General features: G+C 37.3%; 2 protein-coding genes across 3 annotated transcripts; both read left to right on the forward strand.

The window, feature by feature from the left end:
- LOC109843925 (PHD finger protein ING2) lies at positions 353-5792 on the forward strand. Its single transcript, XM_020412906.1, has 7 exons — positions 353-475; positions 572-643; positions 1922-2112; positions 3678-3741; positions 4078-4331; positions 4450-4488; positions 5386-5792. Exons 1-7 carry the CDS (start codon positions 430-432, stop codon positions 5485-5487), a joined length of 768 nt encoding a protein of 255 aa, XP_020268495.1. The 5' UTR covers positions 353-429; the 3' UTR covers positions 5488-5792.
- LOC109843926 lies at positions 6910-10300 on the forward strand. 2 transcript variants are annotated; one of them, XM_020412908.1, is made up of 4 exons: positions 6910-7059; positions 7517-7667; positions 7854-9183; positions 9680-10300. In XM_020412908.1, exons 3-4 carry the CDS (start codon positions 7876-7878, stop codon positions 10142-10144), a joined length of 1773 nt encoding a protein of 590 aa, XP_020268497.1. In that variant the 5' UTR covers positions 6910-7059; positions 7517-7667; positions 7854-7875; the 3' UTR covers positions 10145-10300. The 2 variants fall into 2 exon arrangements, with proteins under 2 accessions (XP_020268497.1, XP_020268496.1); XM_020412907.1 differs by lacking the exon at positions 7517-7667.

Genomic DNA, 15122 nt, shown 5'->3' on the forward strand with positions numbered 1-15122 from the left:
GATAATTTTTGGCTATAACAGTAGCCATTTATCTTGGCTGGTCCCATGCATTTTTCGACTAAAGAAGTATTATTCACTTTTATATGTTTTCTAAATTATTGCCTATTGTTAACGATTTTTAGCATATAATTCTAAGGAATATTCTCTATCCAAATATTTGGCTAAAAAATTCTCTTACTTTATTTACTTAATATTTTTTTTATAATTTATTGAATGATTTACTCTTACTAAATTTGTTCTTAAAATAAAAATAAATTTTTTTTTACCGAGGAGAGTACTTTTAGATCGGAGTAACGGCTTATCGGGTTTCTCACTGACGGGTAATATTTGCAGTTACTTACCCGTTCTGAACGTTTCACGTTCCAAAATTGTCCTCGTCTCTAAAATCCCTCATTTTTCGGAAGGAAGAAGAAACCCTAACAACGAGGCATGGCGATTGCGAGGACTGGAGTTTTCGTTGACGATTATTTGGAGTGTACAATCCCAATTCCTTATCAATTTCTCTATTTTGTATATTTTTTCGATTTTTTTTCTTATTTTTTATTGATTTATTTTCATTTGAGGTTCGAAGATTCTAGCACTTTGGCAGCAGAGCTCCAGAGGCATCTCACCACCATGAGAGAGCTTGATGAGAGAGCTCTTGGTATGTTCTCATTGTTCCCAAGTTGCCCCACTTTAGCTTCACATTGAGTAACAAAAGATTTTAACTTAGAATACCCAGGTGATGAATTTCCTTTAATTGGTAATATTATTGTTTTCTTGAATATAAATATATTTAATGCAATTAATGTTTATGTAAAGTCTAAATTAATGTGAAATTTAGCTAGTAAAATCGATTGGTCTTTTGGTTTCACTGTCTGTATGTTAGTTTTGTTGAAGTGAGAATCCTCTCACAGTAGCTGTGAGTTGTAGGAGTGTAAAAGACTATGGAAAACTGTGAAAGAACGTGAACTCTCTTAAGTATGCCTTCTTTATGTGCAAGTATTTCGCATCATGATTCCCTTAACCAATCAACTCTAGCATATTGCATGAACACAAGACATAACATCCTCACTACAAATCACCTACTTTTCTTATGAACATTTTCTCCTCAAGCTCAAGGTCTTTTTAAGTTGGCAATGGGAAGAAAAATTGTATCCTGTGCATTTTTCATGTTAGGAGTATTTTGTTTATTTACTATAATCATCATGCATAATTCCTCAATCAGTTAACACTCTAATCCTATCTCATGTCAATAGGCTGAACCAATTGACCCTACCCGCTGTATATTTTTCATATTAGGAGGATTTAGTTTATTTACTATAATCAGCGCCGTAGTTGCATGGAACCTGGTTCGTTCCGGTTCACGGGACGGGTACGAGTGCGTGGTACACCGCTTATTAGGAATCGGGTACGAGGGGGGTAGGTTTATACGGTCTGCTAGGGTACATGGTATGCTTTAGGTTTGATTCTTAAATGTAGGAAGTTGAGGTTTTGCAAGAGTAAAATTAAAAAAATATGCTAGTTGATATCAGTAACGGTAAAAAAAAACCTTAAGAAGCTTGTTGCAATAAGGTATGCATACTTTATGTGCTTAATTTCTCGCAGATTTTGTTGTTTATGCTTTTAAAAAGAGTTTTTCCCCTAAAATTTTAATTGGTTTGAATTCTAAATCGGGTTGCTGGAGTTGGTGAATCGGGTCGTGTTCCATGCGAATCAGGGACGATTGAATCCGGGATGTGGTTCACTATAGCGTCCCAAGTTCCCAACTTCTATGATTAGCGCGCATAATTCATCAATCAGTTAACACTCTAATCCTATCATGTCGATAGGCTGAAGCAACTGACCCTACATGAATATGAATGCAATTTATCCTGATTCTCATTAAAGCTTAGTTTCCTTTGTTAGTAGTTATTTATTTATTTATTAACTTCTAACTCAGGATTAATCAACCAGACAAGAGATCAAACAAAGTACTGTTTGGGGATACCTTATCATAACTCAAAGAAAGCTATCCTTGAAGATGACGAGGAGGCATTTGAGAAGATTAAAAAGGAAATTGAAGCTAACCAGGATAGTGCATTGAGTCTTTGCACTGAGAAGGTTCTTCTTGCTCGGCAAGCTTATGATCTTGTAAGTACTCCTTTATGCTTGTGTATCACTATTTCTTATAACTGATTTCTTAAAATGGTATGAGTTATAAATCTTTTCCATGAGATTAAATTTTATAGTTGTTCATCCTGTTCTACCAGCAATATTATGATGTTCTATTCACGCAACATTCTATTTCACTTAGGTCAAGCTCTTTAAGAACCATGCCTAATGGGGTGGTGATGGTGCATTGTCACATTCCTCTTTGATGTCTAAAGAGCATTTTATATGTATTTGTGAATGATTATGTTGAAGATATTCTGTGCTGGTAATAGATACTTTTTTATTGAATGAAAACTGGTACTTAGTGTAACATCATTAAGATGTGAGACTGATAAAAGTATTTTTTTGTTGTTGTTGTAGTCTAGGGACATCTGCTTATTGATTTGATGGCATGTTGTTAAAACCAATAGGTTCCTCTGAGGCTAATATTTGATTAGTAAATTCTTGTTTGGAGCAATTCATTGATGTTGACTACAATTTGACTGTTTTTCATTCCAAACATAGTTGAGCGGTGGTTGATGAAGCAAGTTTAACATCTCACACTGGTATGTAGAGATATTTTGCCATTTATTTTCATCGTTCTGACTGAGGTTCCCATCATCTCATCATCTTTAGTTCCTCAGGTAGAGTAGTATCCTTACTAAATCTTCAAGGTCCTGACTCCTGAGATCTGTAACCGTTATGAAGCCACAGTAAATGTAATTTTGATTACACCACCTAAATAAATGTAGCATTTTTTGTGCTTTTAGCTTTTTGATGATATGAATCACCCTATCAAATCAGGTTGGTTAAAATGGAGAAATGCTTATGGAGCCTTATGGGACCTTAGAAGGCCTCTATGAGATTGAAGGGAAATTTTATTGGACAACTATAAATGTTTTATGGATAAGAATGTTGGCCAATTAAAAAACATGAAAATTGGGAGTGAAAGGATGAGAAATGATTACATTCCTAAGAAGTTAGAGTTGCTTCTGTTGATATTAGAATGAGACATAATCAACTGAGATGGTTTGATCGTGTACAACGGAGGCTACTAAATGCTGTAGTGAGGAAATATGATCTAGCGATAGGATTTTGTTGGAAGTCCTTGAGAAGGATATGTCAATTAACTTAGCGGAAGATATGATTTATATTAGAACTCAATGGAAGAGTAGGATTCATATAGCCCATCCTGAAAACTTGGGATAAACTACCTCGAAGAGTACTTGATTCTGAAAATCTCTTTAACTTAACTGAGAAGAGTACCTGGAAGCTGCATCCTCCCTTGGTGATGAACAAGATAAAAGCCTTGAGTTAGTTGTTATATATTCTTACTTTTTGGAGAGCAAAATTATTCATAATAAGCAAACAACTCAAGGACAACGACATTATAACACTTTAAGTTAGGTAAAAGAAAACTAGTACATTCAATCTGTACTGACCTTGGTCCAGTTTTCCTATAATATTCATTAGAATGTACAAGAACTCAATGCTGAACCTGAAACCCCTATTTTGTAAAACTTTAGAATCTTATTATATTGATATTCATTCTTTCCTTTATGCAGATAGAAAGTCATGTGAAGCGGCTCGATGAGGACCTCAACCAGTTTGCAGAAGATTTAAAGCAAGGTAGTACGAGGAGTATGCAGTTATCTATTATGTTATACATGAAATCCACAATCTATTTCAACTGTCATGGCCATGTACATCATAATTACCTGAACATATACCCATCATCCATTTATTTTGGATTTGCATAGTTAATGCTACCATAGTCAACTTGATAGCCTGTGTTTTAATTTTAACTGGAAACATATCCAATTTTTCTGAAAACTTATTCTGTTAGTTTCAGCTACTGATATAATACCTTTTCAGTTTTCTCAGCAACAGAATGCTTTTCCTTAGATATTTTCCTCTCGATGCTGGAGTTCTTAAGCTAACTTGGATAAAATATTACTTCTATAGAGGGAAAAATACCTCCAGATGAGCCAGCTATCCTTCCTCCAATGCCTATAATCATCAGGGAGGAGAAAAGGAAACCATCGGGTTATATAACTCCTCAACCAAAGAGGTTCAGAGAAAGGGATTGGGATAGGGAGAGGGATATGGATCTTGAGCTGATGCCTCCTCCAAAAAGCCACAAGAAAATTATCCCTGTCTCTGTTGATGTAGATCAACCTATTGATCCTAATGAACCAACATACTGTGTTTGCCATCAGGTCCGTTCGTCATCACTGGAACTTACAATTTAATTTCTAATGTTCACATACTTCTTTTCTAATCCCTGGGTCCACAATGCGAGCTAACTTGAAAATTTTAAACTCTCTCTACTTGCAGGTGTCTTTTGGGGACATGATTGCTTGTGACAATGAGAATGTGAGTTTTTCGTTCTTATTTGTTCTTTTTCATCAGTTTTGCCTTTCCCGTTTGCCTCAAAGCATACACTTTTCTTGTTATAAAGCATAACTGCATCTTTTATATACATTTGATGCAAATTTCCAGAAATATTTGTTGTAGAAAGTGTTCTTTTACTAAAATTTACATATTTTTTGCTTTATAAGTCATACTCATCCACGTCTGATCTTGATTTTCGTTTCTTATACCAGTGTTTCCAACTTCACTTACACCATTTGCACCTAGATTTTCTGTATGTTACCCCTTACTTTTTTTATAGCACTTTCATAGCACAGACCAGAGTTTCTCCGATCAAAACCGCTGTAGTGAGATTGGCTTATTCAGAAACCTACAGTAAACTTGTCTCACTTTTCTCTCTGATGAGAAGTTTAATACCTTGATTGAATGTGATTCACTCTAATACTCTTTATGGATTTATAACACTTCATACTATTCTCACAGCGACTTGCTCACTGCTTGTTCATATGGCTTGTGTGATACTCTTAAGTTATATGATCACTTCTTATATGAGTTGGTTCAATCTTGTTAAATACAGTGCTAGTCGGCTCTCCTAGATATTTTTACCTTCCAGAATTTTCTTCCCTCAAACACTAACCTGGAGTAGACACAAATCTTCTTAAACTCTACCAGATCTTTAACACTATATTATCGCAAATAAAGAAATGCCAAGAAATGCTTTGAATCTTTATTATTCTCCCTAGCTGTAGGTTCAGCTGCAGTTACAAAGATTCATTTTCCATCCTTAGCTCCATATTGCATAGTAGAGAATTTTATTGCATCTATCTTCATTTAATGCTTCCAATTTAGGGAATTTAATACCTTTTGGATTGACATAACTTATAAATTAATGGTCGACAGTGTGAAGGAGGGGAATGGTTCCACTATTCATGTGTCGGGCTCACCCCAGAGACGAGATTCAAAGGCAAGTGGTTCTGTCCAACTTGCAGGCAACAGCAATAAATTGAGCCAAATCAGGGTTACCATCAAACCAGTCATGGGCACTTTGCTAATAGGAGACTCTGGGAAATGGCTGGGCCCTGTGTTCATCAAATTACTTGCACCGGCAACCGCAAGAATCTCTTTGTAATGCTTAACAATTTCAGCAGATGGAATTCTTACTGCTAATGTATAACAAGTTGAATATCCTGTAAAATTAGAAAATCCTCGTCGACTGAATTTATATCTGTTCTTTAAGTTGATTGTATATTTTGATATGTTGTTAAGAGCTTTTGTGACTTCAGGTTCAATCTTGCAGGTTTCTTATACTTCGTTAAACTTGAACGAAAGCATCATTAATCAATTGAATAAGTGAGTTAAGTACTTCGAATTCTAATGGATTTCTTTAATTTAAACTATGACTCTATGAATATGAATTTAGCCAGTTCTGAAGAAGTAAAGCTAGTATAAATTTAAGCCTGTCTTCAGCCGTTGTGCAACTGTGCAAGTGTTTGATTAAACTATGAACTTTTGCTGTCAGTGACCTGTTTACCTACTGAAGTTAATTACTTTCCCAAGTAAATATCAGCTACTAGGCTACTAGCAAAGTCTTTGGATGTCAACAAATGACAACTTATCTTACGAGGGTTTCTTCATTTCTCATTGACGGTCTATTCTAACCCTAGCAGAGAGTAAAATAAAGTTATCTCATGCGGTTATTTTTTAAGAAGTCATGTACATTCTACCAGAGTTTAAATATTTCAAAAAGGCTAAAATACCTAATTGATATTTTTATTTGACCCTCGTTGCCACTTTGGTATTTTTAATAACTCCAAGGACAACAAGTTATTTAATACGGACTTTTGAGTCAATAAGGCCCATTAATGTCATCGTTGGCTAAAAAACGGACGTGAAGGATCACGTGGAGGTTATATATGATGAAATTTGATTCATTTTAATGTTGATGAGGTTTTTGCAACTGGGGGTACGTGGCTATTTTAGGTTTTTAGGGTTAGTTAAAAAACCCATCTTCAAAAGAAATATGTCAATTATAACTGTCACATCACCAGCTTATTACATTATAATTTCATCACATGACCTCCAAGTGACCCATCGCGTGCCTTTTTTCACTGGTGGCAACGATAACGGGTTTTATTGACACAAAGATCCATATTAAATACATTGTTATCTCCAAAATTTTTAAAAAGACTAAATTGGAAAAGAGGGTCTAGTAAAAATATCAATTTGATAATTTAGCCATTTCATAAAACAAAACACAGAAAATGTAGTTAAGGACCTATCCTGAAAAGAAAAAGAGTTGCTGAAGTAATGTGTGAAGAAGCCCAATTTTTTTCGAGAGAGGACAGCGGGGTCATTTTGTGAAAAGAATTCAAATTTAAAAGGTACCCTCGGTTTCCTCTCTGGTCCTTGGAGATTGGTCTGAGATTTATTTTTGCCTCTAAAATAGCAAATACCTTATCCTTTTTAAAACCCTACCAAAATCTTCCAGCTGCTCAAAGCTCCTCCATTTTCAAGATCCGCAGGAAATTTTTTAGTTGACAAGAACGGAGATCTGAGCTTTTCAGTCCATCAAGGGTTCGTACTATCAATTTTTTTTTTTTTTTTTGAACATTTGACGATGAATGTATTATAAGCTAGTTTCCAGTTGTCAATTTTGTTGTATTTCTATCTGTATCCGAGATCTGAGCTGATAAGATGCTGAAAGGGCAAATTTTTGTAAGCGTTTTGTTAAAAAAAAAAAAAATCCTTTTGTTAGTCGAAAACAGGGTTGTTTGATGGCGACCAATGCCCACATGCGTTGCTTCATAGGAGATTCTGGGTCGCTGAAAGATCTGTTCTTTATTGTTATTTTTCCAAGAACAAGTTCTTCAAACTCTGAAGAAGTTGTCTTTTCCCGGGTTCTTTTTTAAAGGACGTGAATTTTACCTTCTTTTCGCGTAATTCCAGCATTTCCAGTGAAATTTGAGCGATGCCCATTAGATCGTTGGTCCTGTTTTGTTGATTCTCACGAGCATTAACATTTGTATTGAAGATTGGAGATGACGCAAGGAAAGAAATAAGCCGGCTGATTGATAATTAAAAGTTTGTGTTTGAAAGCATTTTGCTCCAGCTTCTCACATACCATTCTATTTTAGAGGGGGAGAAAAAGTCTAACATGATACGGATTAGTTCTCTTGCTCATCGTGAGTGTAATTCTTGAAAGATAATCCTACCGCCAGCTTTTTAATATATTTTTTTCCTTTAGTCCAACGTTATCTCTATAACTTGGTCGCTTATTGCATTCTTTTTTGTCAGCTTAAAACACTGGTAAGGGATGTGTCATAATCTCAATAATTTTGGCTGATACCATAGTGTTTACCCTTTTGCAGCCTTCTCTCTTGAGGTTCCTCCATGGGTAGAAGTCTTAGCCCGATCGTCCAGAGAGAACTAGAAAATCTTGATAAAGATGCTGAAAGCCGAAGATCAGCCATGAAAACCCTGAAGTCTTATGCGAAAGATTTGGACTCCAAGGCCATACCCCTGTTTCTCGCCCAAGTTTCAGAAACAAAGGGGCCCAACTCATCCTCAGGAGAGTGCACTATCTCATTATACGAGGTCTTGGCTAGAGTTCATGGCCGCAATATTGTACCACAGATCGACAACATCATGACCACCATTGTTCGAACCTTATCTTCGAGCGCAGGATCCTTCCCTATTCATCAAGCTTGCTCTAAAGTAGTCCCTGCCATGGCCAGATATGGAATTGACCCTTCTACCCCTGATATTGAGAAGGCGAGGATAATTGCTTCCCTTTGCAAGCCTCTTTCAGATGTCTTAATGGGCTCCCAAGAGAGTCTTGCCTCAGGATCTGCCCTGTGTCTCAAGGCTCTCATAGAGTCGAACAATTGGAAATTTGCTTCAGATGATATCATAAATGAGGTCTGCTTAAAAGTTGCAGGGGCTTTAGAGGAGAAAGCAACACAGACTAATTCTCACATGGGAGTTGTAATGGCTTTGGCAAAGCACAATGTTTTTACAGTTGAGGCTTATGCAAGGTCTCTCATAAGGTCTGGCTTGCAAATTCTGGATGCTGGCGTCTCAGAGAACAATTCTCAAAAGCGGTTCTCGGCCATTCAAATGATCAATTTTTTGATGAAGTGTGTTGATTCTAGAAGCATCTTGTCAGAATTGGCTAAAGTAATTGATATCATGGAGAAGTGTCAAGCTGATCATATGCCTTATGTTAGAGGAGCAGCCTTTGAGGCCTTGCAGACTGCCAAATTTATAACTTCACAGAGAGGACCCAAGCATGAAATCTCCTCGAGCCCAATCTCTTGCTCCCACTTCTACATCAGAAATAGCAAGAGCCCAAGGGGTAGAAGAGATAATAATGTGACTGAATTTGCTTCTCCTGAGTCACAAACTGTTGATTCCTGTATCACATATGATGCTTTTACTGACTCACCATTGTCAACTGCGCAATCTTCCTGTAATTTGGAGTGCAGTAAACGAGCTAATAGAAGACTTTGGAATAATGATTTAGGGGGTGTCGATGTTTCCTTGAAGGATGGATTGTTCCTCAAAGCTTGCTCAGCTTGTGAGGATTCAGATTTCAACGGTGAGCTGAACACAGATAAAGTATATTTGGAGTCATTCTCAGGATTTGTGCACGCTCGACCAACAAGCAGATCATCACGAGAAAATACTCCTAGTCCTCAGGTGTGTAATATTAGATTAATTCCATTATATTTGTTAATTAAGAAAGTCTAATAAAAAACTAAGGGTTATTTGTGCATGAATGCCCCAAAGTTTACAAACTGCAATACCCCAAAGTTTTAATTTGCCCCAAAAATATCCCAAAATTCAACAAATTTTAACTTTGATCCTTCATTTTGCCTAAAGTTACCTCAAAAGTTCAACAAAAATTAAATTTAATACCTCAAACTTTATTTTTTTGGGTTAAAGTTTGGTTAAATTGAAATTTTCCTTAAAACTTTAGGGTATCACAAGTTAAATTGTGTTGAACTTTGGGGTATGTTTCGGGTAAATAGAATTTTGGGGTATCAAAGATAAACTGAGCTAAACTTTGGGGTATTTTTTGTGCCAAAAAGAACTTGGGGTGTCGAGTTGAAAACGGAGTAAACTTTGTGATTTTTAAGTGCAAATAACCCAAAAAAACTAAGTCTAAATTTACTAAATTGCGTTCATGATGCAGAGGTCACGCACACAACTTACAATTGATGATATAAAGATTTTCGAAACCCCAAGGAAACTTGTCAGGTCTCTTCAGAATTCCACTGGCTGCAATTCCCCTTGCTCTCAGAAGCAAGATATTGAAATAAAAATGAAACCAACTTCATATGAAGTGAAAAGGAATCCAAACAATGTTGAGGATGAAAGAAATAAAGACAAGAAAATAACTCCAGTGGAAGATGGAGAAGCAAATGATAGCACTGAGTCTGTCTCATCCAGTAATGATCTCCCTCAAGGTAGTGCTACTGAAGTTCTTGAAGGATGTGAAGTAAAGGCTCAAGTTCAAAAGGAGATTAAGAAGAAGACTCGTCATGGGAAAGCTGCTGTTTGTTTTTTCTTGGGGCTTTTGTTTATTTTTCTTGGCATGCTTTTGTCAGCTATGAGGCTTGACAGTGACGAGGTTTTTTACGATGTTGTTCCAACTTAAATCTGCTTGGGAGTATTTCTTCATCGCGGTAAGGTCTTGTTCTTTAAGTTGTAAGTTAAAACCACGAAACTTTACGTGAAATTTCTATGTAATGCAAACGAATTGAGTGCATTTCTTGTGCACATGTTATGTCAGTAGCAATTGTGTCATTCTGAAGCTAGAATCTAATATTTATCCTGATATTTCTGCGTAACACCCAAATATTTGTCCATGCAATTGTCAAGATGCCTTTCGAAGTTTAATCATTGTTAATAAAATCTTGCTTTTTAAAAGAAGAAAAAAGTAGGTTAGAAATGTCTCACAGATTCGGATTGTATAAATATTGAATTCCTATCCACGAACCTCTAGAACATAAAACTACTATATTCAACATAGCAGATGGGCCTATAAAGATATAATCATATTTATTGTCATCGTTGTTGCTGTTGTGTCTTGTTCTAAATATTATCAATGCCAACAAAGGAGCTCATTATAACTTGAGGAAGGTTTCATTAACTATATACTGTAAGCTTCAGACAGGAGTTCATACACTACAGGTCATGGTATGGTGCACAATGAACTCTCATATCCCAAAAAAAAAAAAAAAAAAATTAAAAATCCTATTCAAGAATTTTGTAAGAGACTGTTACCTTATCCATGATTCTGAACTCCTTAGGCGCACTGGTATATATTCTATACATTCGTTGAGCCAGCAAATCAATAGATAACTTCTTTCCCTTGCTTCTTTAATATAAAGTACAACTTAAAGAAACAAGGTCAGCTTGAATAAGAAAGTTATATTACAGCCAACTCTTTTTAGTGATTAGTTTGGTTCCAACTCTAGTTCCTATTAACCATGAGAAGCTTATACAACCTGGCTTCTTGATTTTCAAGCTAATCTTCTCTACCACTACCGTTCATTGCTTCTGTGTGCCACCAGAATTCAGTAATGAAAATCAAAACCTGGTCATTTATTAGAGTACATTTTGATTTGCCAAGTACACTCTTCATTGGTAGAGCTAAAGTTTTGCATGTATTTATGCTTCAAAAGCATGACATATCTAAGTTTATTGTGCAAGATTGTACCTATCTGGCTTTGTTAATGGGGTGAGCTTTATGAATTCTTCAGCAACATTAATTTTCGTCTAATAGCTATAACTGTTAGAAACAGAGCAAATCAAGAGAAAAAGGATATTTGTATTCGTTGGTATTATGGTCTATATATACAATGTGAGTAGCGTTGTTCTATTACTCTACCCGATGTGGGACTAAACGAAAGAGACTATCTATGAAATATTTAACACCCCCCTCAAACTGTAGTTGGGTTAACCAAAGGTAGTGTGCTGCCACGCCCTAGTTTCACACAAAGCTGCAGTTCAAGATGAACCTAAAGATGTCAAACCTGCCATGCACTAAACACTGCGCATAAACATGTTCACCATCACATTAATATCACTTTAGCAGTTGTCAAAAATAAGAAGTGAGGGTACAAGCAGATATATCAAATGTGACAATACAAGGAACACAATATAGAGAAAAGATATCCAATAATAACTATAATTATGTTCTAACAGAAGAAAAGAAACTACATCTGATAAATTGGAATAAGAACATCGAATCTCTAATACATAAGAGTCAACTGAAAAGTACAATGACACTCAGCCAACAAAATGAAATGCATCTCTGAAAAAACTAAAACCATAAATAGTCCATTGTGGAGCACCAATTAGCTACCTATGAATGACAGTGACTACGTTGAATTCCCGTCAACCTACGACTCTCCGAAACTCTGACCGGTTACCTGAAAAGAGGTGAAAACAACAACGTCAAAGCGCTAGCAAGAACATCTTCGCCAGCCCCCAGGGAAAGGGCTAACGCATATAATGGAGGCTCTACTTATAATATGCATAAGGGAAAAATGCTTCCAACCCCCAAATTCGTAACAAATATGCTTCCCCCTCCCAAGACTTTTTCAACGCTCTAAAAACCCCCAAATTTCGTAACAAATATGCTTCCCCCTCCCAAGACTTTTTCAACGCTCTAAAAACCCCCAAATTCGTAATAACTGTGCTCTGAGCCCCCAAAACACAAAGCCCAAGAATTTTACACAGGTAAAGACTATAATACCCGTTCTCTCTCTAATATTATATTCGTAATAACCATATAATCCCTCCTCTCTCCCTCCTCCTTCCCCCACCATTTTTGCCCTAGCCCCCTCCGTCCCTTCTGCAACCCTCGTGGCGGCCGAAGCTCCTCTCCGGTCTCACGCCTCGGCTCGACCCCTCGCTCGACCCCTCGGCCTTTGCTCGCCGAGAATATTTCATGAAGCTCAGAACCTCAACCTTAACCTGTCCCTGCAGCCTGGGCCTCGTCCCGAGCACGCACGAGTTTTCTCGTGTAACTATTGCAGACGGACTTTTTACACCACCCAAGCTCTTGGACGACACCAGAATGCACACAAGCTGGAGCGCAACCTAGCGAAGAGGAGCAGAGAGATGGCTAATGATTGAATTGATCTCGTAATGACACGTGCGAACTTGATGTTGCTTTGTAGCTTCTGAAACTAATGCATCTAGATTTACTAGCAACAGAGTTTCTTCCTGTCACATGTTTTCTTTTTGGGATCTTTTTCTTTTTTTATTTTCCCCCGTCAAAATAAGTTTTCCTGTTCGAAAAAGAATGCCTCTTCTCTCTTGCATCAACGGTATTTTCTTTCTTCACGTTTAATATACATGTACCCAATGATAGTTATCTTTTCTATTTGCAGATAAGATTATGGTTGTTAAGGTTACGAGTTGTTAAGATTACGGGTTGCTTGTTAAGGTTATGTGTTGCTTGTTAAGGTTACAGTTTGCTTGTTAAGGTTACGCGTTGATTGTGAAGATTAAGCTTAACAACCAACCCGTAACCTTAACAACCAACCCGTAACCTTAACAATCAACGCGTAACATTCACAACCAACGTGTAACCTTAACAAGCAAACCCGTAACCTTCACAAGCAACTCGTAAAACCTTCATAAAAAAAAAAAAAGGCAGGAAATATATAATAATTCATAACTTATAAAAATAAAAAGTAGTAACAATTCTACACTTTCCTTCAGAAAATTCATGCTTACAGCACCACATAAAACTGTGCAATGTATGATTACTTTCATTTTACCACTCAACACTCACTGAGGAGGTGGACTGCCATGGTTTTGAGACCGTTGACAGGGTAGAGGAAGAAGACGATGATGCATACATTTGTTTTAGGTAGTGGGAGTGAGCAGATTTTGTAATAATATTTCACTTTTAATTTTAATGAAATTTTCAAAAGCCAAATGATTTATGTGTTGGTTGTTAAAGTTACAGATTGCTTGTTAAGGTTACACGTTGGTTGTTAAGGTTACGTGTTGGTTGTTAAAGTTATACGCGTTGGTTGTTAAGGTTTCGGGTTGCTTGTTAAGGTTACGCGTTGGTCGTTAAGGTTACGAATTTTCAAAAGCCAAGCGATTTACGTGTTGGTTGTTAAGGTTACAGGTTGCTTGTTAAGGTTATACGTTGGTTGTTAAGGTCACGTGTTGGTTGTTAAAGTTATACGCGTTGGTTGTTAAGGTTTTGGGTTGCTTGTTAAGGTTATATGTTGGTTGTTAAGGTTACGGATTACTTGTTAAGGTTACGGTTAATCTTAACAACCAACGCGTAACTTTAACAAGCAACCCGTAACCTTAACAAGCAACCCAAAACCTTAACAACCAATGCATATAACAAAAGTCCGTCGGCAATAGTTACACGAGAAAACTCGTGCGTGCTCGGGACGAGGCCCAGACTGCAGGGACAGGTTAAGGTTGAGGTTCTGAGCTTCATGAAATATTCTCGGCGAGCAAAGGCCGAGGGGTCGAGCAGACGCCGCGCTGGGATCAGCGGTGGACACGGAGGATCTCGGCGAGCGGAGGCGAGGGGTCGAGGCGTGAGACCGGAGAGGAGCTTCGGCCGCCACGAGGGTTGCAGAAGGGACGGAGGGGGCTAGGGCAAAATGGTGGGGGAAGGAGGAGGGAGAGAGGAGGGATTGTATGGTTATTACGAATATAATATTAGAGAGAGAGAATGGGTATTATAGTCTTTACCTGTGTAAAATTCTTGGCCTTTGTGTTTTGGGGGCTCAGAGCACAGTTATTACGAATTTGGGGTTTTTTAGAGCGTTGAAAAAGTCTTGGGAGGGGGAAGCATACTTGTTACGAATTTGGGGGCTGGAAGCATTTTTCCCTATGCATAATCTACCAATATCATTTACCTTGTACTAAGGGGAGTTAAGATTTAGAAACTCACAACACGAGATGTGTACGTTGAGAGAATAATCCAAATAAGAAAACCCTCATATATATACCATGTATCTCAAATTATGGATCACTAAATATCAACTCAGAATCCTATAAATAAATAATCAACAAAAGAAAATACATCACCAACACCTCATCCAAAATACTTAGTATATATCGTAGCATAGCATCTCACACTACCCTTGGGTAAGTGGCATAGGAACGAAGAAAATACAAACCCGTGAAAAACCTTGTCAAGGACACTTCGTGCATATCTGAACACAATATTACACCCTACCCATGGTAGATGACACGGGAGTAAATACACAATCTTGTGTAATTCTCTTCATCAAAAATGGTGTGGAGTATAGGTGATCACAATATCCCGTGGCTCATCGCAATATCATGCGGCTCACTACTTAACTCGGACACCCAACAGAGTATAGATATATCAGCCTAATCCGGAACATAATTCAAACAAAAGAAATATGGAGTCTCGGTACTCACAACATCCTATGGTGCATCGCAATCCCATGTGGCTCACAACCGAACTCGGATATCCATGAATAGGTATGATGTGGAGCATAGGTACTCGCGATATCCCGCGGTTAATCGTAACCTCGTGCATCTCACAATCTATCTCGACCATCCATGCAGACATTTAACGCTAACTATGCAACTCAAAAATTGTTGCCCTTACA

The sequence above is a fragment of the Asparagus officinalis genome, chromosome 5 (assembly GCF_001876935.1).
Source record: "Asparagus officinalis chromosome 5, Aspof.V1, whole genome shotgun sequence".
Lineage (NCBI taxonomy): Eukaryota > Viridiplantae > Streptophyta > Magnoliopsida > Asparagales > Asparagaceae > Asparagus > Asparagus officinalis.